General features: G+C 38.5%; 1 protein-coding gene across 1 annotated transcript; it reads right to left on the reverse strand.

Annotated features, from left to right (window-relative positions):
- Positions 1-5,186: 5,186 nt before the first annotated feature.
- On the reverse strand, positions 5,187-23,057 carry SGO2 (shugoshin 2). The gene is given in 12 exon segments (XM_087956690.1): positions 5,187-5,362; positions 6,353-6,745; positions 6,909-6,985; positions 6,987-7,165; positions 7,167-7,229; positions 7,265-7,379; positions 7,381-7,516; positions 8,147-8,517; positions 10,540-10,622; positions 12,561-12,638; positions 15,690-15,865; positions 22,922-23,057. Coding segments are annotated over 12 exon segments (1,983 nt in total).
- Between the last annotated feature and the right edge of the window lie 67 nt (positions 23,058-23,124).

Consider the following 23,124-nt stretch of genomic DNA (forward strand, 5'->3'; position numbering starts at 1 on the left):
TCCTGGTCTTCCATAATACCCCAGCAGTGCCACAGGCTGATAGCTTCCATGTCACGCTGCATTGAGGCAGTAATTGCTGCAAAAGGGGCCCAAACCAAGTACTGAGTACATATGCATGCTCATACTTTTCAGAGGTCTGATATTGTTCTATGTACAATCCTTGTTTTATTGATTGCAGATTGTGGATTTGGGGTTTTCATGAGCTGTAAGCCATAATCATCTCAATTATGACAAATCACGACTTGAACTATCTTGCTTTGCATGTAATGAGTCTCTCCCATATATTAGTTTCCCCTTTTAAGTTGCATTACTGAAATAAATGAACTTTTGCACGATATTCTAATTTTTTGAGTTTCACCTGTATTTCTAAGGATAGATCCAGGGTGTAATTTTTTTTAGGGATAGAAAAACTTCAAACTATGTAACTTTGTTCTGAAATCATATTTATTCATCTATAGCAGCTAAAGTGTTATGATTTTTTTCATTTTACTTACAATTTATAACTTTTGAAATAATTTTAATTCAGAAAATGCTATATAATCTTTAAAAAGGTTAAATTTTTATTGATAACAAAATGTTTTTCAATATATACTTACTTTGCTTATTTCATTTTGAAACTTGGTTAGATATTAAAGAGAACAGTTAAAGGAAAACAAATGGAATCACGAAGAAAGAAATTATGAAATCTATTTAAAGGATAGTGTATTCATAGAAATCATTGTTATCTATATATTTCCTTTAGATTAATCTGGATTTAGTCTTGAAATTTTACTTTGAAGACTGGAAAATTAAGAAATGTGTCCTTTGTAGCATCCTCCTCAGTTTGCTATAAAACAAAATGATTAAATCACTATTGGGTATAAAACGGAATATTCATACTGAGATTGGTAAAGGTGTTAATTTATAGCAGTGATTCCCAAACTTTTTCGGTCCACTGCCCCCTTGATGCTACGAACTCATTCTCGGTGCCCCCCCACCTGGGGGGTGGGATTCAAATTTATGTGGGTGTGGCCTAATTTGAGGGTGTGGTTTACTGGTCACATGACTGGGTGGGCGTGGCTTGCTGGTCATGTGACTGGGTGGGCGTGGCCAGGTGACTGGCAAACCAAATACAAGTGGTCCTCACTTAATGACTGGTTGTTCAGCAAGTGTTCTAATTTATGACTGGCCTCTCCAGAGCTGCTTGACCAGTTTTTGGAGTTTTGACAGCTTTAGATCAGGGGTCTAAATCCCACCCCTGCCTGTGTGTGTGAGAGAGAGGGAGAGAGAGAGGTTGGATCAGATCTCTCTCTCTCTCTCTCCCACCAACGCCAGAAAGCCACCATCAGTCAAAATTCATATTAGTGGTCTCCGGGATTTAAAATTATGAGTTTGGTGGTCCCTAAGGTCCAAAAGTTTGGTGACCCCGATCCAAAGGAATAAGCCTGAGAGAGGGAAAGAGAGAGAGAAAAGAAAGAGAGAAAGAGAGGAAGAAAATAAAGAGGAAAGGGAAAGAAAGAAAAAGGGACCAAGAAAGAGGGGGGATGGAAGGAAGGGACAGAAAGAAAAAGAAATAAAGGAGGGAGGAAGGGAGGAGAAAGACAATGAGATATCTATTCTAGTCCAATCACCTGCTCCAGCAGGGTTAGAAGGGAGTGTGTGTGTGTGTGTGTGTGTGTGTGTGTGTGTGTGTGTTTCCCTTGCAATTTACCAGTAGATTTTGGTTTTGCCTTCTTCAGAATTGGCACTATAATATATTGGGGAAAAGTAATTTTTAGGGTGGAGATCTGGTCCAATGGATCCTGTTTAAAGCCTCAACAAAATGTGAGAGCTTCCTGATAGTCTTGACCATGTTTCGTACACAAAACCTTTAATAGAAGCCAAAGAGGTTTCAATGTGCTGGCAAATATGTTTCAATGTGGAAAAGGGCCTCAGTCTAAACTCGGCCTCATTTCAATCTGATGCATCAGATCTCTCTCTCTCTCTCTCTTTCTCCCTCCCTCCTTCCCTCCCTCCCTCTCAGACTGGCTTTGCTCTACTTTCCCAATGTGCCTGCGGGGCCGGCGCTTCGAACATGGATGGATGGATGGATGGATGGATGGATGGAGAGAGAGAGAGAGAGACAGACAGACAGGTAGGTAGGCAGGAAGGCAGGCAGGCAAACAGACAGACCTTTTGGATGGATGGATGGATGGATGGATGGATGGACAGATGGACGGACGGACAGACAGAATGTGACAGCGGTGGCATTTTTGGAAGGCAGTGGCAGCGGCTTTTCCCAATGTGGTGCCGCATTCGAGGCACCGGTTCTGGAGCATTACTACAGTCAATGGGTGCCAGCGCCTCGAACACCCCCTGCCGCGTCTTAGCGTCCCCAAGGGGGCTGGCAGAGGGGGGCTAAGAGGCGGCAGGGGGGCATTCGAGGCGCCTGCCGGCCCTGCAGTTTCACCCATTGACTAGCACTGCTCCGGAGCCGGCGCCTCCAATGCGGAAGCGGTGGCACGTTACATGCCGCCATGGCCGCGTTCGACGTGCTGCCCCCCTGCCGCCTCTTAGCGCCCTTCTGCTGGCCCCCTTGGGGATGCTAAGAAGTGGCAGGGGGGGCGACAATGCATTGAACGCTGCTGTGGCAGCACATAACGTGCCACCGCTTCCGCATTGGAGGCGCTGGCTCTGGAGCAGTGCTAGTCAATGGGTGAACCTGCAGGCCGGCGCCTCGAACGCCCCCTGCTGCCTCTTAGCGCCCTGCCAGCCCCTTGCCTCTTAGTGCCCCCTAAGGCATCCCTCCACCCCCAGGGGGCAGTACCACCCACTTTGGGAACCACTGATTTATAGTATATCTATCACTAGATGATTTGTATTAATTCTTGATACTGCAGGCCGAGGGTTACCAGACATCTGGCAAAAAGAAACTTGTCCTCTTTTTTTGTCCTCATGTCCTCTGTCTGAAAACATAGCCTTAAAATCATATATTGTCCATCTTTTTCAGTATTTAACAAGGTTTCTCTTCCTATGCAGCTTTGTTTTCATAGCACAGCACTTGTCTAATACAGATAGTCCTCAACTTACAACCATTATGGAGCCCGCTATTATGGTCATAAATCATGACAGTGGGTCATCACATGACCAGTCCTGATTTTACTGCTTTTGAATGTTGCTTATTAAATGAACATAGCGATTGTAAAGTGCATGCAGTGGCAAGCCCATTGTTCACTGTGGAGCATTTTTCTCTCTGAAAACCTGAAGTAAACACTGGTTTTTAGCAAAAAACATTTTAAATCATAATCACTTGACCAAAGGATATTGCAAATAACAGGAATGCAGGTTGGTTTCCAAATGTCCAAAATATAGTCAGACGATTATGGGGGAGAGGCTGGCATAAGAACTTTGGAACTGAGATCTAAGCACCTTTTGAGGGGAGCCGTCATAACTTTGGTTGCTAAGCAACTGGTCATAAGTCAATGACTACCTCTAAGTGCTAACTGCAAGTTAGTTATTCTGTGACCTTAATTAATTGATTAGTATTCTCTTAGATTGCTTGCTCTGCTATCTGAAATTAATAAGACCTTATTCAGTTATAAAGCTTGTGGCTTTTTCTCCTAACCAATCGAGCACATTCCTGCTATTGAAAAAACAGGCTTTCTGGTGCTAGAAAAGCAAGTTTATATGCATGTAGGCCTAACTACATTTTTTTGGCCAATTTTTCACTCTAATTTTTGTCACAGGTGCCAAAAAAGTTAAATAGTGTGTCCTCCTTTTCCCTCCATTTGCTTTCCTTTCCGTCTTCCTTTGACTGATGAGATATCTGATAAGGGCATGCAAGGCCTCACTCTTGTGATTAAAGAGTGGCACTACTCTTAATGTTATCAGCTGAGTCCTTCTGAAACTATCCTTATTTTTCCTTCTGAAATTTTCTATGATAACAAGAAAGGTCAGAGGTTTAAGAAGATATACATTTTACAAGTTAGGATGCTGGATCTGGATAAGAGAAGATTTTAATTCAAGTCCTCTCAGAGGACAAAGTGAACATTGAGAAATTTTGGGCAGTTCATTCTCTTAACCCAAATAACTCACTTGACAATTACAGAGATTGATTTTTCTCTGCCTCTTCGGCTGAATCCTCACAAAACATTGTTATGTGCACGATTACTCATAACAGTAAGAAAAGTAAGAGCCGCAGTGGCACAGTGGTTAGAGTGCAGTACTGCAGGCTACTTCTGTTGATCAACAGCTGCCAGCAGTTTGGCAGATCGAAAATCACCAGGCTCAGGGTTGACTCAGCCTTCCATTCTTCCGAGGTGGGTAAAATGAGGACCCAGATTGTTGGGGGCAATATGCTGACTCTGTAAACCACTTAGAGAGGGCTGGAAAGCACTGTGAAGTGGTATATAAGTCTAAATGCTATTGCTATAATGTGTATTCTGGAGGACTAGAAATGGACAGGTAGGGAGACTAATTTTACCTTCTGATAAATAGGTGATTCAAAATCTCCCAAAAGTCTAAAAAACTGAAAAGTCTGAAATGTTCAGCCAACCCTTCTAGCTATGAGTTCACGTATTAAATCAGTACCCAAGAGGAAGTGCAGTCTCTAGGCTGAAAAAAAATGCATATTTCTAGCATAAAAACTAGTGTAGCATATGAAGTAATTTTAACAGTTGCACTGAGGTAAGCCAATCATAGTGATAAAAGCACTTTGAAAATTTTCAGAAAAGGTTGACTAACATTTTAACCTATATCTATTGCTCATGCCTGAAATGTACTAAGAATTTTAACCCAGTGAATCCCCTTTATTTTGTTAGAATTATACAGATCTATAAAAAGAACTCTGCTCAAAGTGAGAATAAAAACAAAAGGATGGAAAGAAGTACAAGGGAAGAGATCTGCAAAGAAATGATTATCCATTTTCAAGAAAGATAAGCCCAACCTCTCTCAAATTTGCGTGAAGAGGAAAATTAAACGCTGAAATTCATTTAATGATGACAACAACCACCTTGTTTATAGAAGTTGTTGAAATAAATACAACTTTCATTTTATGGACTTTAAAAGGGTTAGTGTATTAAATATGTAATTCATTATAAATATCTACTCTATAGTAATTGTAGAAACCAAATTGTTGGTTAACAAAACCCTCTAACTTTGATATGTCTGCTGTTATCAGAAATCAAACTTAACAAATGAAGAATTTACTTTTTGAAAAACAAAAGAGATTAGGGAAGAAAATATGACCTTTGGATGCTGGGTTCTTTGTAGCAAACTGTTGTTCGCCTGAGTCTAATAGATGGTACAGAATGTTCTTCTATATCTTTCTTGGATTTGGGATTTGAATTTATACCAATATTTGTCAATTCTTGAAGAGGCTTGCTCCATGGAAATTCAATTAACACTTAAATCACCAGTTAGAACTATTTTTAGATTTTTAAAAAGTTACCTATGGTTTTTTTTTAGAAAATATGTTATTTTAGCATAAACTGCCCAGAGTCACTTGACAGTGAAACAGACCACATATCAGTTTAATAAATTAATAAAATAAATCAGCTCCGTATGCATATCTTTGAAGATCTTTGAAGCATCTTTGAGATGGTTTAGAATCTTATTATTCATAAATTTCGCCAAACTCATTGGAGAAAGCTTGCTGCCCACTATATGTGTTGTAGAGCACAAAAAGATCTAAATTTATCTTTCTTAGGTTTTAATTAGACCAAACTCAAAAACAAAAAGACCTTTCAATCAACTAATTTATATTCATATTCATTTATATTCATATTCATTTATATTCATATCCATGACTAGATCAAAAAGAGTTTTGTGATTATTTTGAAACATTAAGAGATGTATTGTACATATACTTTCTTGATGACCAGTGCCTGTACATTATTTTCACTTGTCAGATACACTAATTATAGAAAAATAAATTGACACTTAAGATAAAGGCCATGGAATACAAGCGAGAGTTACAATATCTGACATGTTAGGGGGGTATCTTATAGGGTTGGTAGTGAATGCACCTCACATATGCGGAGAGATCCCATTTACCATCAAGAAACCAAAAATGACTTAATGTTAGAGACAAGGAGGCCACTATACCTAACTCCATGCTTCTAGGTATTATACCGAACATGTATTTACCATCTGGACCAAAAATCTGCAACAACTGTGTTTGTCCTATTTCCGTTGATGGGCATTTTTGTCTGAGTCTTTTGTATCAGGCATTCTTAGATTTATAATGCCATTAAGAAAATGAAAGTATAAATAAGTAAATAAGATGCTAACATTTCTTTTTTGTATATGGTAGCAATAATTTAGTTTTGTGAGGTTTTTTTAGTTTTCAACCAGAGCAAGTATTTAGCTGCATCACAATTAGGATTACACATACCAGAATTTTGCACTGGCTTTCTGTTGCATGATTCATAAATTATGTCTGCCTTCTTTGTAAAATCACAATCATTTTCTTCTTGATAACACCTTTCAGATTTATTTATAACAGGGATATTCTCCTTTTTATTTTGATCACGCATACAAACAAAATAAGTTTTTCTGCTTGGCTTTGATGTGAAACCTTCTTTTTCATTTATTGCTTCAATAGAAATTTCAGGATCTTTTAGGCAACATGAAGTTACTCTTGGAACACTGAAAATTCTTCCTTCCTTTTCAGATGCCTTATGTGGAATATTTTCATCATATAATTTTTGATTGTGTAATTTCTGTTTCACATACATTTTTTTCTCATTAAGAGAGCCTGGATATATAATATATGTCTTCCAGATAGCTTTTAAAAAATTATTTTGTCACTTTGAAAAATCTTTGAAACATCTAAAACATCTGTACATCCTTCTGCATTGTGTTTGCAAGTAACATCTTCGCTGCTGCATCCACATTTTACATTGGTTCTTTGACCATGTTTTGTTTGGCATATCTGCATTCCTCTGAGCCAAATCTTTTCAATTTTCTTAAATACTGCATGTTTTCCATTTCATAATAGTTTGATTTGTTGATTTTGGAAGTATCAGGATAACTCTCATTTATGTTTAAATTTTCTTGTTTATCCATTTATGGGGCTTGCCAATGGTAGCAAATTTTCAACATTACTATCGTGTAATAAAGTAGGAAGTATAGTAGATTCTTCCAAATTTTCTGTTGGATTCTGCCTAATTACTCCCTCTACTGTTTCAGAAATTATTTTTTTCTTCCTTTTCTGACTCTAAAATATTAGTAGTTTGCAGTTGACAATTGAGATCTATTAAATGCAGGTGCTTGTAATTTTTGTTAATGTATTATCTTCTTTAACATCTTCTTTATTGGCATTTTTCAGTTTCACTTCCCAGGATGTTGTCTTTTCAAACAATTCTACTTTCAGTGATAATTTTTTATTTGATTTAATGGTTGGGTGGTTTTTGGAACATTTTCATTACTTTTTTTGGTTCATTGCTATATTTTTTAATGTGTTTTTTTGTACTTGCAAATGTTACTTTTCTTAGATTTCCTGAAATTTTGTCAGCTTCAACTTTATTAAGTTTCTTATCTCTAGATTTAATTATAACTGTGGAAAGGGAACTTCACGAAGACAGTAGTGTCACTCAAACAGGAAAAGCCCAAGGGGAACATCAGGCCAGCCATAAAACAAACTTACATAGGAAAAGGAATCAAATAAAACGTATTAAAGAATCCCTATAGACAAAAGCCTAAGTAATTAAGAAAACTAGACAAATAAGAAAAGGAAACCCTTACAAACACAGGACATACCAAATAAGCAAAACAAACAGACAAAAGACACAAAAAATATATAAATTACAAAAGAGACAGACAGGAGATTGCCACAAGACAAATATGAAAAAACCATTATAAAGCTAAAAGAGATTAGGAAAAACCGATAATACAATCTAACCACCCCGCGGAGTTTGCCCTCCGGCAGGAATAAAGACAAACAGGATTTGAAACATTAAGCACAAATACAAACTTTCACACGAAATCAACTCACAAAGGGAGAAAAGGGTATAAAAAACCAGGGACTTACCATAAGAATCTAGGTAGCCCAGGAACACAGACTTCTCGCTGTCCCCCGCCTTCCTGAAAAATAAAAAGATCCAGCTTTCAAGCAGTTGTCCGTATCCTTGCGCCGGAGCTCTCCCAGCGGGAAAATCGAATCCTCGAAGAAAAGGCATTTTGACACCTTTCAACATAACTATTTCCCAGGTCTGAAATTCACTTGCAGTTAATTCCATATCAGTATCATATATAGTTTCCTCTGATTTTTGACTTTTTATTAAATCTTCTTTGTTCATGTAAACAAGCTTACTGCTAGGTTGGGAAGTCAATTTAATATGTGAAACACCATTTGGGTCTCTCTGATTACTGATTACTCTGGCCGTGCAAAGATGCAATATACAGTTACTATCTCTTTTGGTACCAAAATTGTTTAAAATAGGGTGAATAGTTGAAATGCACATTTGTTTCTTTCTTTCCATGGATTGGAAAGGGATTATTATGTCCTTTGACAGACTTTCATATTCATCTGCAGATGATGCATAATCTAGAGAGGTACTATTAGAGATTTGTTTCATATGAGACTGCTTTTCTGAAAAGCAAAATCAAGAAAACTTTAAAATGTACAAGTTTTATCTTAATATTTATAACATTGGTTTTATATTGCTATTATACAAATGAAATCTTCTTTCAGTACTAATCACAATGCAATATTTGACTGACTTGTAGACCTTTGCAGAAATATTCATTAGGACATGCATACTTTAAAAATTATTATGAAGAAGTACTCTGGATATTCTGCTGGCACATTATCTCTCTGGTATTCATTACTTTATTTTTCAGTTATTTTTAATGAAAAAATCATTTTTTCATTAAAAAACTCAAGCAGTTTGAAACAAGAATTTGCAGTTATTTTAAAAGTTGCATTAACTTAAATGAGTCAATTCCTAAAAGTGCCACATTTTTCAAATGATTTTTCTATCTAAAAAAAGTCTATTTTAATACATTTGTTTAAAATGCCAATCGAATTAGTCATATTATCAGGGCTTCTCTGAAGATTATATTTGAATCAGTATTCTCCTATATAATTTCCTTTTCACCAACTATCAATTGTTTTCCTTATGTAAGGATAACAGATAATAGATAACAGATCATCAGAGTTGGAAGGGACCTTATAGGTCATCTAATCCAACCCCCCGCCCAAGCGGGAGACCCTACACCATTTCTGACAAATGGCAGTCCAATCTCTTCTTGAAGGTCTCAAGTGATGGTGCTCCCACAACTTCCAAGGGCAAGCTGTTCCATTGGTTGATTGTTCTCACTGTCAGAAAGTTTCTCCTTATTTCCAGGTTAAATCTCTCCTTGTTCAGTTTCCATCCATTATTTCTTGTCTGGCCTTCGGGTACTTTAGAAAATAGTTTGAATCCTTCCTCTCTGTGGCAGTCCCTCAAATATTGGAAGACTGCTATCATGTCTCCCCTGATTTTTATTTCCTTTCCCTTTAACATTTCTCTGTTTTTTGGCTTCTGAATTAGCTAGCTGACAGAATAAATTCCAAATGTTGCATTATTCTACAGCATGTATTATCTTTCATTATTGTCTTTGTTCTGAGTTCTTGAGGTGAGGTCTACTTTCTTCCCAAACATCATCTCATGGTGGACTTTTGGAGCATTGAGAAATTTAATTCTATTTGTCAATTGTCCAGTCTCTCTCAGAAAATCACATCTGAGTTTTGTGATGATAATTTGGGATGAATTAGGATCTCTCTCTCTCTCTTTCAGCATAATATAGTAGATTATATCCTACTCCACTGCATAAAAAATAATACAGTATACCTTCTGGAAATGTATTTGTGGCAAATACTGTTTCCATTTTATTTATTTCACTTAGTTTTGGCATTTGCTTAGAGTATAATATCTACATGTCCATATGATCTGCTGCAATTTCATTTGAGAGAACAAATATCTGCTTAAAAGGGCCATCTGTGTCACATATAAAGAAGTTCCCTTTTTTCCCTCCATCACTTTCTACAATATGAGGAGTGATCAGTAGGTCTGAAAGGAAAAGGAAAAGGAGAGAATTATTAAGATATAAACATTTTAAAAACAAAATGAATTTTGATAATATGATAAACTGTGTTTACACTTTAAAAAAGGAACAAAATAAAGGCTCACAACTTAAATAGTAGTGAAAGATGATTTGAGCCAGAATACAAAAGTATTCAATTAATAGCATATCATATTATGAAAACATGCCCACATACAATGTAGAGAAAATAAGAACTAGACTTAAATATTTCATTTAAAAGCAATTGGATATGCTACGTAGTCACAATATACAGTAATATAAATTGTAGCTTGTGCCAGCAAAATAAAAACAAATGATAATTTCATAAATTTTCTGATGTGAAATTAACTCATATATTGGATATGCATATTTTGGATTCAAGAGTGCACATATTTTTTTCTGAGTAAAAATAACCTCTGAAACTATTTCTAAAGTAGCCCTTCACAGTTGATTGCATTGGCAGATTTTCCTGTTTTCATTTCTATCTGTTTAATATTTAAACTCAAATATTACCTTATTTGATTTTTTGAAAGCTTAGATTCATGACCAGAATTGCTGCACTGAGCATCATCCATTGTTACAGGTTTTGGAATACACTATTCAAAGAAAAATATGTTAGCATACTTCCCATATTCCAAGTTTTCCATGATTTGAAATTCTGAAACTTGGGGCTGCTCTTGCAAAATGGAACATCTTGCACCTCATATCTCTTACTGCATCTTGTCTTTTGCCATTTTTATGGTTAGATGGGGAGACAAAACTGCAGTTATCTCTTCATTTTCTAAGAAAATACCATTTTGATCAAAGAAGCATGAACAAACAGATCATGCTAAAAAGCTGCCTTTTTTCTTCACTTGAAGCTGGCTTTTAATTTTTCCAACTAAAATATTTAATGTTTTAATTTTTAATATGAAAAGTCGAAAGTGCAATAAGCCCTGGACCTTGTGAGCATGTTCATACTTACAGTGTTTAGATTGTGAGGATTTTCTCCAAGGAAATATTAATCAGTAAGCACATTCTTCTATTGCAAGTAGTCCCATTTAGCCATACATTCACAACTTTGGAGCATCTTTCTCAGTTGTATGTTTTGCTTAGTGACCATGTCATTTAGCGACCATTTCACCAGAATCAATTGCAGTTGCTAAATATAAGCCCTGGTGGTGCAGTTGTTAGAATGCAGTATTGCAGGCTTTCTCTGCCTACAGTCTGGAATTTGATTCTGATGTGCTCAAGGTTGATTTAGCCTTCCATCCATCTGAGGTTGCTAAAATGAGGACCCAGATTGTTGGGGGTAACATGCTGACATTGTAAACAGCTTAGAGAAGGCTGTAAAGCACTATGGAATGATATATAAGTCTAAATGCTATTGTTATTGTATAAGGTTCAAATGTTTGCAGCTGTTGGCTGGGACAACAGCCCCCAACCTTTTGGGCAGCAGGGACAGATCCCTTGGAGAGATGTTTTTACATGGACCCTTCCGGTCGTGCTTTTGTGTGCTGCCTGCATCCCATGGATGGAGCTTTGCTTGTTTGCCCAGCCTGGTTTCTGGCATGCCATGGACCGGTGCTGGAACAGGGTTTGGGGATCCCTGTTCTAGTCTGTTTCATAAGGGTATTCTACTGTATAGGAAGGCGGGACCTGGCTGGGGGGGGGGGGAAGAGAGGAATGGGACCACACAAGCAACGGGCTGACGCACATGTGTAGCTTGACTTGTATGAACAGCAGCCTGGTGCGCATGCACACTCATCTTGATTGCAAGTTGAGCTGTGTGTGCATGTGCATGCATGCGGGCCCGCTGCTCATGTGAGTCAAACTGCATGCATGCACATGCACCAGCCCACCATTTACTGTGTGTCTGCATCACCTGTAGCCCAGTTATGAATAGGCCACAGGGGATGGTGAACCCTGGACTAGGAAATATAAAGCACACAACGTGCTCATATCACAGTGCTTATTTATAAAAATATTTATTTTACAAAAACACAGATCAAAATAAAAATCATGTGTACACATTGTACACTTACAACAGAAATTTCATTTTGAAGTATTAAAATATTTAATTCATATACATTATTTTATAAATAATTTTATATTAAAACATACTGTTTTGCACTACTGCACCCCCCAGGAAAATGATGGCAACATCTCTCCTAGAGTTCTGGATAGCTTTGAAAACCTGGCTTCAATACCAGGCATGGGGTTGATTTTTGTTATTTGTTTAATGGCCTTTGTTTTGTTATGTGGATTTTATTACTAGAGCACATTAATATGGCCTGTTTCTGTTGTTTTTAAGTCTCTTTTATTTTTGTGCACTGTCCAGGTCCATTAGAGATGGAGAATCAATGAATTTAAATAAATAATAAATAATATATGTAGATCTGAACTGATGTCTATATACGTATTTCAGGTGAATAGAATGCTGGTAATTTTTTATTCACTACTTTTTTCTTGTATTTTCACCATATCTCAGAATAAAGTCCAAAAATATCTGAAAAAAAATTAAAATTAAGATTTGTAATGATGAGGGCACATACCTCAGAGAAGGTGCTTAATTCAATTGCAGTTATAATATTATTATTCATGAAGGCTTGAATTTCTTTTAGAGTTTTGTTCTGTGTATTAATAAACAAACAAACAAATAAATAAATATAATACGTTATTATTTATACAACCAAAGTACCGTATTTGCCGGCGTATAAGACGACTGGGCGTATAAGACGACCCCCCAACATTTCCACTCAAAATATAGAGTTTGTTATATACTCGCCGTATAAGACTACCCCCTCTTCCACACACCTTCCACTTTTGCACTTCTTTTTTTTTTGACGCACTTTTCTGCTTTGGACAATTTTGAAATGAGCTAATCCAATTTTGAACCAAGAATATGCAAATAGCTATGGAGTTTAGAAATGAGTTTTAAAAATATTTTTCATTGCTTACCATTAAGCGTAAAATATGTTGTAAATAAAATGAGAACACAGGAAACGTTCTCTTCTCAATACAGCTGATCTCTCTCTCTCTCTCTCTCTCTCACACACACACACCAAAAACCCGGACACTGAAAAGGCTGCCAAGGAACAGTATATTCAATGCCTTCTCTTTAATCAAGAAACAAGGAATTCCTTAGAATCTTTTTTTTTCCCCAAGTGGCCCTCTTTAAAAAAAAAATGGAGGTAACACTTTCATTCAAAAAGTCTTCCAGTATCTGGAGTCGCTCAGACATATTGAAGTGAGGCAGGAGAGTAAGTGAAATTTGAAATGATCCAGCTACCGTTTTCTTCCCCTCCTGCCCAAAGGCCATTATCTCCACGTCAAAACGAACGAGGGGAGGCAAAGAAGCCAAACACGCTAAAAAGGATCTCTTTATTTTCCTACACAAGGTCACACCTACTTTTCCGCATTCAAAGGACAACCTCTCCTCACCACCACCACCACACACACACACACACACCCCAATACCCGCAAACAATGTTCTGGGCATTAATCACCTTTGCTACATTAACCTGGTAAATTTATACCCTGCCTCCCCCAGTGTTGCTTTGACGGCAGGATTTCACACAGCGGGCGCTCGCTCGCTCTCTTCTCCGCTCTCCCACCGTTCGCACATGTTGGAAGCACCGTAAAACCTGATAACCCACCCGGGGCTCCCCATCCTTAACCTACAGCCGCCCGCATGCAAAACCTGCATGCAAAAAGAAAAAAAGAAAAAGAAAAGTACGCCGCACGTGAGGATCTTGAATCCTCTCCTCCCCACACCGCTAAGGAAGGAAGAGGGGGAAAGGTTGCGCAGCGCGTGGCGAGTGACACCCGCACACACACACACACACACACACACACACACACACACCGCTCCCCCAGCCTCCCTCCCGGCTGCAACTCAAGCTCGAAGTGGGAGTCGGAGTCCTCCCGGCGTATAAGACGACCCCCCCACTTGGAGGCATGTTTTTCAGGGCAAAAAAGTCGTCTTATACGCCGGCAAATACGGTAAGTAAGAAAAAAAGATTTTTCTTTTTAGATTTTTAAAAAATGTTAATGTTAAGACAAAGAAAGAGGTAGTGTTGAAACATATTTGATCTAGGGAAGCATAATAAGTCTATATTCACATTATTTTGAGACTGAAGATATGCCTCAGCTACATTAGCAAAATGTCTGCCATGTCCAATGTGAGTTCAGAATGGGATTTTAAAAAACACCATAAAAATTGTACACATGATGCAAAAAGCTAGTGATGAACCAAACCCTTGGGAAACATTTCATCCAATTTCCCCTTTCCAATTTGCCCATATCCATTCAAACCAGATAGTATAGAAGGAGACATGGCAACATAAAGTTTTAATAACATGATGAGGGATAGTGCTATCAGTCTGCTAATGACTTATATAATGTTGGATCTGCCAATGATATATGAAAGATTCAATTGATGAATCTGCCATGGTACAACATATTTGGCATTTTGTCATTACAGCAAATTTCTAATAAATCTCATAGTGTCTCGATTATTGGACTATGAGCATAAGATTTTATCTAAGCAGACTCCCTAAATGATTATTTTAGAAATCTAGGAAAGAGGTAATAAAAAGAAGAAAATCCAAAATTATTAATTTACTCATTTGAATTTCCCCTGACACAAAAGCTAAAACAGCCTTCCAACAACCAAAATGATACACGGACATCATCAGATGGTATGGACAGAAATCAATTTCTTATGTAATACAGTATTTCATATAAGATTAATATTTACCAGTTAATTGAATTCCCAAGTGCAGTGCACAATAAGGGAACTATAACAAGTTAGAAAATTGACAGAAGTTCCTATTTTCTAGACAAGAAAGAGAGAGGCATTCCTTTTTGGAAATGCTGGTTGGTGAAATTAGAAATTGATTAAATGGATTATTTTGCACACTGCTAATAGCTATGCATGCTTACAAGCAGGATAAAGGCAAATGGATGTTATCACATTTCTATGTATTCTAGGAACAGAGATAGGGATATTTATTTTATAAATATCTAGGTATTATTTTTCCTTGGACTGAAATTATTCATTGTGGGTTTGACCTCCAATTATTTAGTAGGGAATTTTCATCATTTCCTTCTCTGCAGGAGCTCTCAATCAGAGACAGCCAGCTGGGTGTAGAGTTAAGATGTTGGGTTAAGAAAAGGAGACCTTAATCCACCTTTAGCCATAGAAGTTCACTGGTGATTTTGAGGCAGGGAAAAAGAGAGATAACATAGTTCAGGGAAAAGAGAAAGAAACTCAAAGTAACCATCCTCTGATTCTATTTGATATAAGAGAAGATAAAGGGAAATTCTGGAAGGCTTTGAAAATTCTGTAATTACAACCTAAAACAATTAAATAGCTTTCCTATAATTCTTGCTTTGTTGTATCCCTGACATAACCTATCTTGAAGAATGAATACAATGTATGTCACTTTCAGCTTCTATACAAAAGACAGAATATAATTCTAATAATTAAATAAATCCAACCGATCAGATTCTGAGGTTATTCAAGGAATTGCAAAGAAAAATTAAAGTGCCCCCTTAACATTTTACTGATATAAATTGTTCTATTAATAGGAAGGAATAATTGGACATTTTCTGTTATTTGTATTTTCCTAAGCAGTGAATCAAATATTAGGTCCCACCATTTACTTTTTAGAATGTACCAAGTAACTTAGCTTTCGGTGAAGTAAGATATTCTGCAAGTTCAGCCCATCCAATTCTTTCTGTAATAACAACTTTTCATTTTTCAGCCGCTGAGAATTCTCTTTTTCTGTACTAAGGGCTATGGCCAATGCCTTATTATAACGTTTCAAAGAATTTTTAAAAAGTGAGGAGTTGCCTGAATAAAATGAAAAGAAAAAATAAGGGCATGTTCATACTGTTACTATCTCTGGTCCATAAATTCTCAGAAGTAGTTTGAATAATAATGACATAATCATATTTTTTTCTAAACTTACTATACTGTCATATTCAGTAGTGGGATTCAATTTTTTTTACCACTGGTTCTGTGGGTGTGGTTTGGTGGACGTGGCAGGGGAAGGATACTGTAAAATCTCCAGTCAGGGGTGGTATTTGCTGGTTCTCAGAACTACTCAAAATTTCTGCTATCAGTTTTCCAGAACTGGTCAGAACCTGTTGAATACCACCTCTGGTCATATTGCTGGAGCGTAGAATACCAAAGTGGGAAATATTAAATAGTCACATTTTACAGCCTAGGAAACCAAAATGAAGCCAGAGAATGATTTATCAATCAATGACTTTCTGCAATCAAATTATTTTTTCACTGCTAAAACAGCCTTCCAACAACCAAAATGATGCATGGATATCACCAAATGGTGTGCACAGAATTCAAACTGACTAGAGTATATTATTGGTAAAAGTAACTGGAAGAACCCTGTTATAATACAGTAGCAAAGATATAGCCAGGATCAACTGTGGAACAGATCACAAATAACTCATATGATTCCAAGTTAAGCTAAAGTAGAAGAACAAAACTAATCAACATTCATAGAACGATCTTGAGTATATCCCATTATTTTCAGAGTACCTTGGGAATTGCATTGAAATCCTGAACTTCATTAACAGGGAATCTGAAGAACTGGAGAATGAAATTGAAGTTGTTGTTAAGGATGAATGTTGAACTTAGAAAAAATGATGAAACAGAAGAAAGAAGTGGATATTAGAATAGATGATAGAAATTGCCAAGAGAAAAGAACTAAAGCCAAGAAAGAAATATCTCATGGAAGAATAAAGAATTTCAGGAAGTGAAATTTTTTTTATATATATAAAAAGAAATATTACAATAACATGTGTAAAGACATTGAAGGTAGAAACAGACCAAAATATGTCCTAACTCAGGAGATTCCAATCTCGAATTGGTACACTACAGCAGGAGTCTTCAACCTTTCGGACCTCAGGGACCACTACATTTATAATTTTAAATCCCGCAGACCACTAATATGAATCCAGTGTGTTGCTGGCTGAAGCGCCTGGACTCCCAATAGGGGTGGGATTCAACTGGTGTTACTCCGGTTCGGTGACTATGTTCGGTGACTATATATATATATATATATATATATATATATATATATATATATATATGTATATGTATATGTATATGTGTATGTGTATGTGTATGTGTATGTGTATGTGTATGTGTATGTGTATGTGTATGTGTATGTGTATGTGTATGTGTATATATATATATATATATATATATATATATATATATATATATATATATATATATATATATGTATATATGTATGTATGTATATCTTTCTCTCTCATCTCTCATGTCTTTCTCTCTCTCTCATCTCTCTGTCTCTCACCTCTCTTTCTCTCTCTCAGAACTCTCACTCTCTTATCTCTCTTTTTTCCTCTCATCTCTCATCTCTCTTTCTCTCTCTCATCTCTCTTATCTCTCCCCCTCCTTCTCTCCCCCCCTCCCTCCCTCCCTCCCTCCCTCCCTCCCTCCCTTCTCTCTCTCTCATCTCTCTCAGCTGGGCCAGCCATTGTTTTGGGGCAGAGAGGAAGTTGTGCGTCTCCCAGTCGTGCAGCACCAAAAAGGGCCTGAAGAAATGCCCACGAGACCCAGCAAGAGATGAAGCTTCGCTCCCGCTCTGGAATATGGAGCAAATCTCCATTGCCCGCCCTTCCCTTCTCAGGCCCGGCAAAGAGTAAGTGGGAGGGGTACGTGAGGGCTGAGGTCAGCCAGTTGTGGATTCAGCCAACAGGAAGCCACAGCAGGGGAAAGAAAGAGCCACAGGTTTCTGACAGCCGTTGCTTCAAACCACCTGTGCTGCCATCCCCCTCCCCCTTGCCACAACAGCACCATTACCTCGTTCCAGCCAGTGAGGGCTGTGCTGCTCCTTGCACTTTGCACCTAACGTCAGTAGTGATTAAATGCTTTGAAAGACTGGTGTTGAGGTAATTCCCCATTAGGAGAATGAGTGCGACCAGGGAAACGTAGTGAGAGTAGTGAAGAATAACACACAACTAGCACACAGATACACTGTATAGTAAAATGTAGGTTTTTACTTCCAATAAACGTTTAAACAAAGTCCAGACAAGCAGTCCAAGTCATTCACAGTTAAAGCAGTCAGTTTTCAGTCCAGGGATAATCCAATAACAAAGTCCAGTATCAAAAACAGTTCAGTAACAGACTTACATCAAATCCAAGAAGAACTATGATCAGTCACAGTCAATAAGGAAATGCGACACTCTCCAGAACAACAGAACAGGAACTAAACAACCCAGGTTTCTGGCTCCATCTTATGGCCATTTGAGGAACCACACCCAATTACAGTTTTAGCATTCTCTTAAAGAGACAGTATTAAAATGTCTATCCTGGTTTATATATTTTCCAACCCAACTAATAGGTGACTTACATTCCTAACAACTGGTTTTCCAACACCTTAGGACATCCCTCCCACCAGACTTTGACAAACATCAGTTTGCCTACAGGGGGAACAGGTCGACAGACGATGCCATAGCTACTGCCTTACATCCTGTAGCGAGCCATCTGGAGAAACCCGGAAACTATGTCAGGATGCTTTTCATTGACTACAGCTTGGCCTTCAATACTATCCCGCCAAGCATCCTTATCGAAAAGCTGACTGACTTGGATTTTCTCTCTTCCATGTGCGACTGGATCAAAGATTTTCTGAGGGACCAACCACAAACAGTGTGTGCTGGGACTGTCACATCCACCTCCATGAAGCTTAGCACTGGCTCCCCACAGGGCTGTGTGCTCAGTCCCTACCTGTTCTCACTGTACACACATGATTGTGTATTGTCTCATTACAGGTGGAGACAAAACAGCATACAGTGGGGAGGTTCAAAAATTATCCTCATGGTGCCTAGAAAACAACCGACACCTGAACATCGGCAAGACATAGGAGATGGTGTTAGACTTCTGGAAGAAGAGAGAGGAACCCGCTCCACTTTACATCGAGGGGGGCTGTGTGGAGAGAATTTCCTCCTTTAAATACCTGGGAGTCTACCTCAGTGAAGATCTTACTTGGAAAATCAACACAACCCAGGTGGCCAGAAAGGCCCAACAGAGACTCCATTTCCTTAGGGTCTTGCGAAAGAATAAAGTGGAACAATGACTGATGACCTCCTTTTACAGGTCCACAATAGAAAGTGTCCTCAAATGTTGCATTATGGTGTGGTATGCTGGCTTGACAGCCGCGGATAGAAAGACATTACAGAGGGTGGTGAGTACAGCACAAAACATCGTGGGCTATTCCCTGATACCAGTAGATGACATTGCTAAGGCTCGTTACCTTAGAAGACTGAGGAAAATTCTCAGGGACAACTCACATCCCAGTCAGCACTTCTTCACTCTCCTACCATTGGGTAGGAGATATAGAAGCATAGCCAGCCACACCAACAGGCTGAAGAACAGTTTCTACCCGTGGGCTGTCGGACTTCTGAATGGAAAATAACTTCATGTCAACATAGTATGATGACATAGTATGATGCGGGGCTGGTGCATTGTGCAACAAGTCCACATAGTGTAATAAGATTGGGACTGTGTTAGGGACTTCTGTCCTCACTGTGAGTTGTGTTGCGGGGTGTGTATGTGTGCACAAAGGGAGGCCAATCTCATTGTACACATGTTGTACTCTGACAATAAAGGTAATAATAATAATAAACCTCCTGCAAAGTTGCAAGTTGCACGTGCCTCCGTCTATGGCGGAGATTTCCAGCTCCACCACAAGCTGCCTGGCCAGTCCCATAATCCAGAGCTCTACTCCCAGGACTGGCCCATTGATCATCTGGAGCAGCTGCTCCACCCAGGTGCATCATGGACTACCAAAATTTTCTCGCAGACCACTTCTGCACTAAAGGATACCAGTGCATAGATACCATCCAGTGGTGGGATTCAAATATTGTTGCCACCGTTTCGGTGGGTAGGCTTTGCGCGCATGCACACACAAACATGCACTTTGCACAAGTGCAGAGGCATTCTATCTCACCTCCTGAAAGTCTGCACGATCCTACATGACTATTCTGTGCCACACAAAGCAGCTGCACTTCAAATTCAGCAGATAAAAGTGAGTATGGGAGCCCAGGCAGGCGGGTGGGCCCAACAGCAAAGAGGCAGAGAGAACCAGTTTGGTCTCTGCTGCTCATCGCTCCTTCCGGCTTGCCAGAACTGGGCCGAACTGGTCAAATACCATTACTGATACCATCTATGGCGAAACAGACTGGTTGCAAATCAACAAAGGAATGGGATAAGGCTGTATATTTATTGATTCAACTTAAATGATGAATATATATTGAGGGAAATTAGATTGGAAGAAGATGAGTGTGGTTTTAAAACTGGGGTAAGAAAAATCAATTATGTGCTATGCTGATGTCACTATTCTAATAGTTGAAAGATTGAGATTTCTAATTTTGAAAGACACAGAGTACAATAAAAATATAGGACTACATTTGGTACAAACTAATGACAAGTTCAGCAACCAACCTTAGAACTGGAAATGAAGATATTGAAGTGATATGCTGGTCTATGACTATAATAATAATTTGATTTGATTTGACATTGAAGTGAGCCTTTTAAAAGATTATGCATTTTAAGTTCAACTATCAACAGTAAGGGAACCAAAATCAAGAAATATACTGCAAAGTAGCATTTGATATAATAATTATAAAGGACTTAGAAAAGATATTTGGATGAAGATTAGAATTGTGCAGGCAATGATTTTCTTATAACTCTCTATAGAAGTTAAAGTAGGATTTGAAGAAGGTAGAAAGAGCGCTCTCTCCCACTCTGTGTCTCTCTTTGTCTCTCTTTCTCCTCCCCCCCTTCTGTATCTCTGTATCTCTCTCTCTCCTTGTTTCCCTATCTTCCCCTCTCTCTATATCCAGTGGTGGGCTTCAAATTTTTAACAACCAGTTCTCTGCCCTAATGATTGGATGGGTGGGCGTGGCTGGGTGGGCATGGCTAGGGGTGTGGCCAGGGATGTGTGACAGCACTCAGCCTCCTGCAGCATTCTGCCAGCCAAAATGGAGCACGGGGGTTAATTAAATGTGGGTTTTGCTTTGTAACATCCAGATTCAGCAAGTAAGGGGTGTGAACTGCACAGAAATACACTTTTATTTAGTTATGAAGAAATATCTCCAAAGTCAGATGTGCACTAAATGTAGACTGACTTTTAGCTACAGACCTTCCCAGCAAAGAGTAAATTTTGAAGCTCCAGATAAAGTGGGTTCATTTTAAGATGAGTAACCACAATTTGCACGTTGGAGGTTCCTAAAGGAATGCCGGGAAACTCTGTATTTTAAAGAACAATTTGAGGGATATAGCCCTTCTTTGCCTGAGACTGTAGAGATCTGGCACCAATCAAAACACTGTTTGTGAAGCAACTGATCAACACTGACAGCGTAATCCACTAGTATATGAAAATAAGAGCAGGGGCGGGCCCAGCCAGCAGATTTGCTGGTTCGCCGAACTGCGCAGAATCTTAACAACTGGTTTGCTTGGAATCTTAACAACTGGTTTGGTGAGAATCAGCTACAGCCCACCTCTGTCTCTCTCTCTGTATATATATCTCTTTATGTCTCTCTCCCACCCCCTCTCCCTCTCTGTATCTCTCTCTCTATGTCTCTGTGTGTGTATGTGTGTGTATCTCTGTATCTCTCTTCTCTCTCTTGGAAAGCCAAGGCTGGGCCAACCCAGTGAGCTCTCCTTGGGGCTCTTTGCTACTCCTTTTCTTTCTCCTTGGCAAGTTTTTGGAAATCCATGCTGGCTGAGGAATGAGCGTGAGCTGCAGCAGAGGCTTCCCTCCTTCTCTTCCTCCTCCTGCCTCCTTCTCCTCTCATGATCCCCTGACCGGCTGTGACGAAGCCAGGAGGGTGCACACGAGCGGGGAGACCCCCCTCAAGCAAACAGCTGGGCTCGACCAAAGCACACAATGGCGGAGGAGGAGGAGGAGGAGGGAAGAGGAGGAGGAGGAGGAGGGAAGCCTCCGTCATGGCTCATCTCATTCCTCAGCCAGCATGAATTTCCAAAAACAATCACTGCTTTATAAACCATTAGTAAGATGGTATCTGGATACTGCATCCAGCTTTGGTCATATTACGAAAAAGATGCCAAGACTTTGGAAAAAGTGTAAAGGAGAAAAACTAAGATGGTTAAAGGCCCATATGAAGAACAGTTGCAGAAATTAGGTATGGCTAGTCTAGACAAAAGAAGGGCTAATGGCGACATGATAGCAGTATTCCACAATTTGGCTGCCACAAAGGTAGGGAGTCAACTTATTTTCCAAAGCACCAGAAGGCAAGACAAGAAACAATGGATGGAAACTAATTAAGGAAAGAAGCAAACTGGAATTAAGGAGAAATTTCTTAACAGTAAGAACAGTTAAGCAGTGGAATAGCTTGCTCTTGTAGGTTGTAGAAGTTGTAAGTGCTTCATCACTAGTGGTTTTTAAGAAAAGACTGGACAGCCACCTATCTGAAATGGTGTAGGGTCTCCTGCTTGAGATGGGGTTGGACTAGAAGACGTCCAAGGTCCCTTCCAGCTCCATTCTGATTGAATTGATTAAAATGACTCACATTACTATAATTTGGACAAATTGTATAAATATCTCACTCTCTGGAGAAGTTGGAAAAAAGGGAAATCAGAAGCAAGGTGGTACTGGGTAGACTCAATTACAGTGGCAAAGGGAGCACTGATGGAAGACTTGAAGAGCAAGAGTGACTTGTTGGCACATAATCAAGACAATGTAATAGGTCCAACATTCCATTAGTTCTCAATCTTGTTGTTTTTAGTTTATTTTGCCTAAATATTTTTGGTAACTATATACAGATATTGCAGAAATTCAAACATTTTATTTTTGCAAGCATGAGTTTGATTACTTATAATTTAATTAGCACTTACTAATTATCTTGGTTTTTATTTTAAATGCAAGAGAAGCATTCAGCTTTAGAGCTCCATTCTTTTTCTCCATCACACATTTTTTAATACCTCTAATGGTAAAAAGGGAAGATGCTTCAGGCATTACATAAATTTCCATCTTTAGTTTATTATCCTGAAGATCTAACAATATCATGAAAAATATATATTAAAATTTGCATTTTAAA

Source organism: Notechis scutatus, chromosome 1 (genome assembly GCF_049901735.1).
Source record: "Notechis scutatus isolate UNSWTSFEM ecotype Mainland chromosome 1, rNotScu1.2, whole genome shotgun sequence".
Classification (NCBI taxonomy): Eukaryota; Metazoa; Chordata; class Lepidosauria; order Squamata; family Elapidae; genus Notechis; species Notechis scutatus.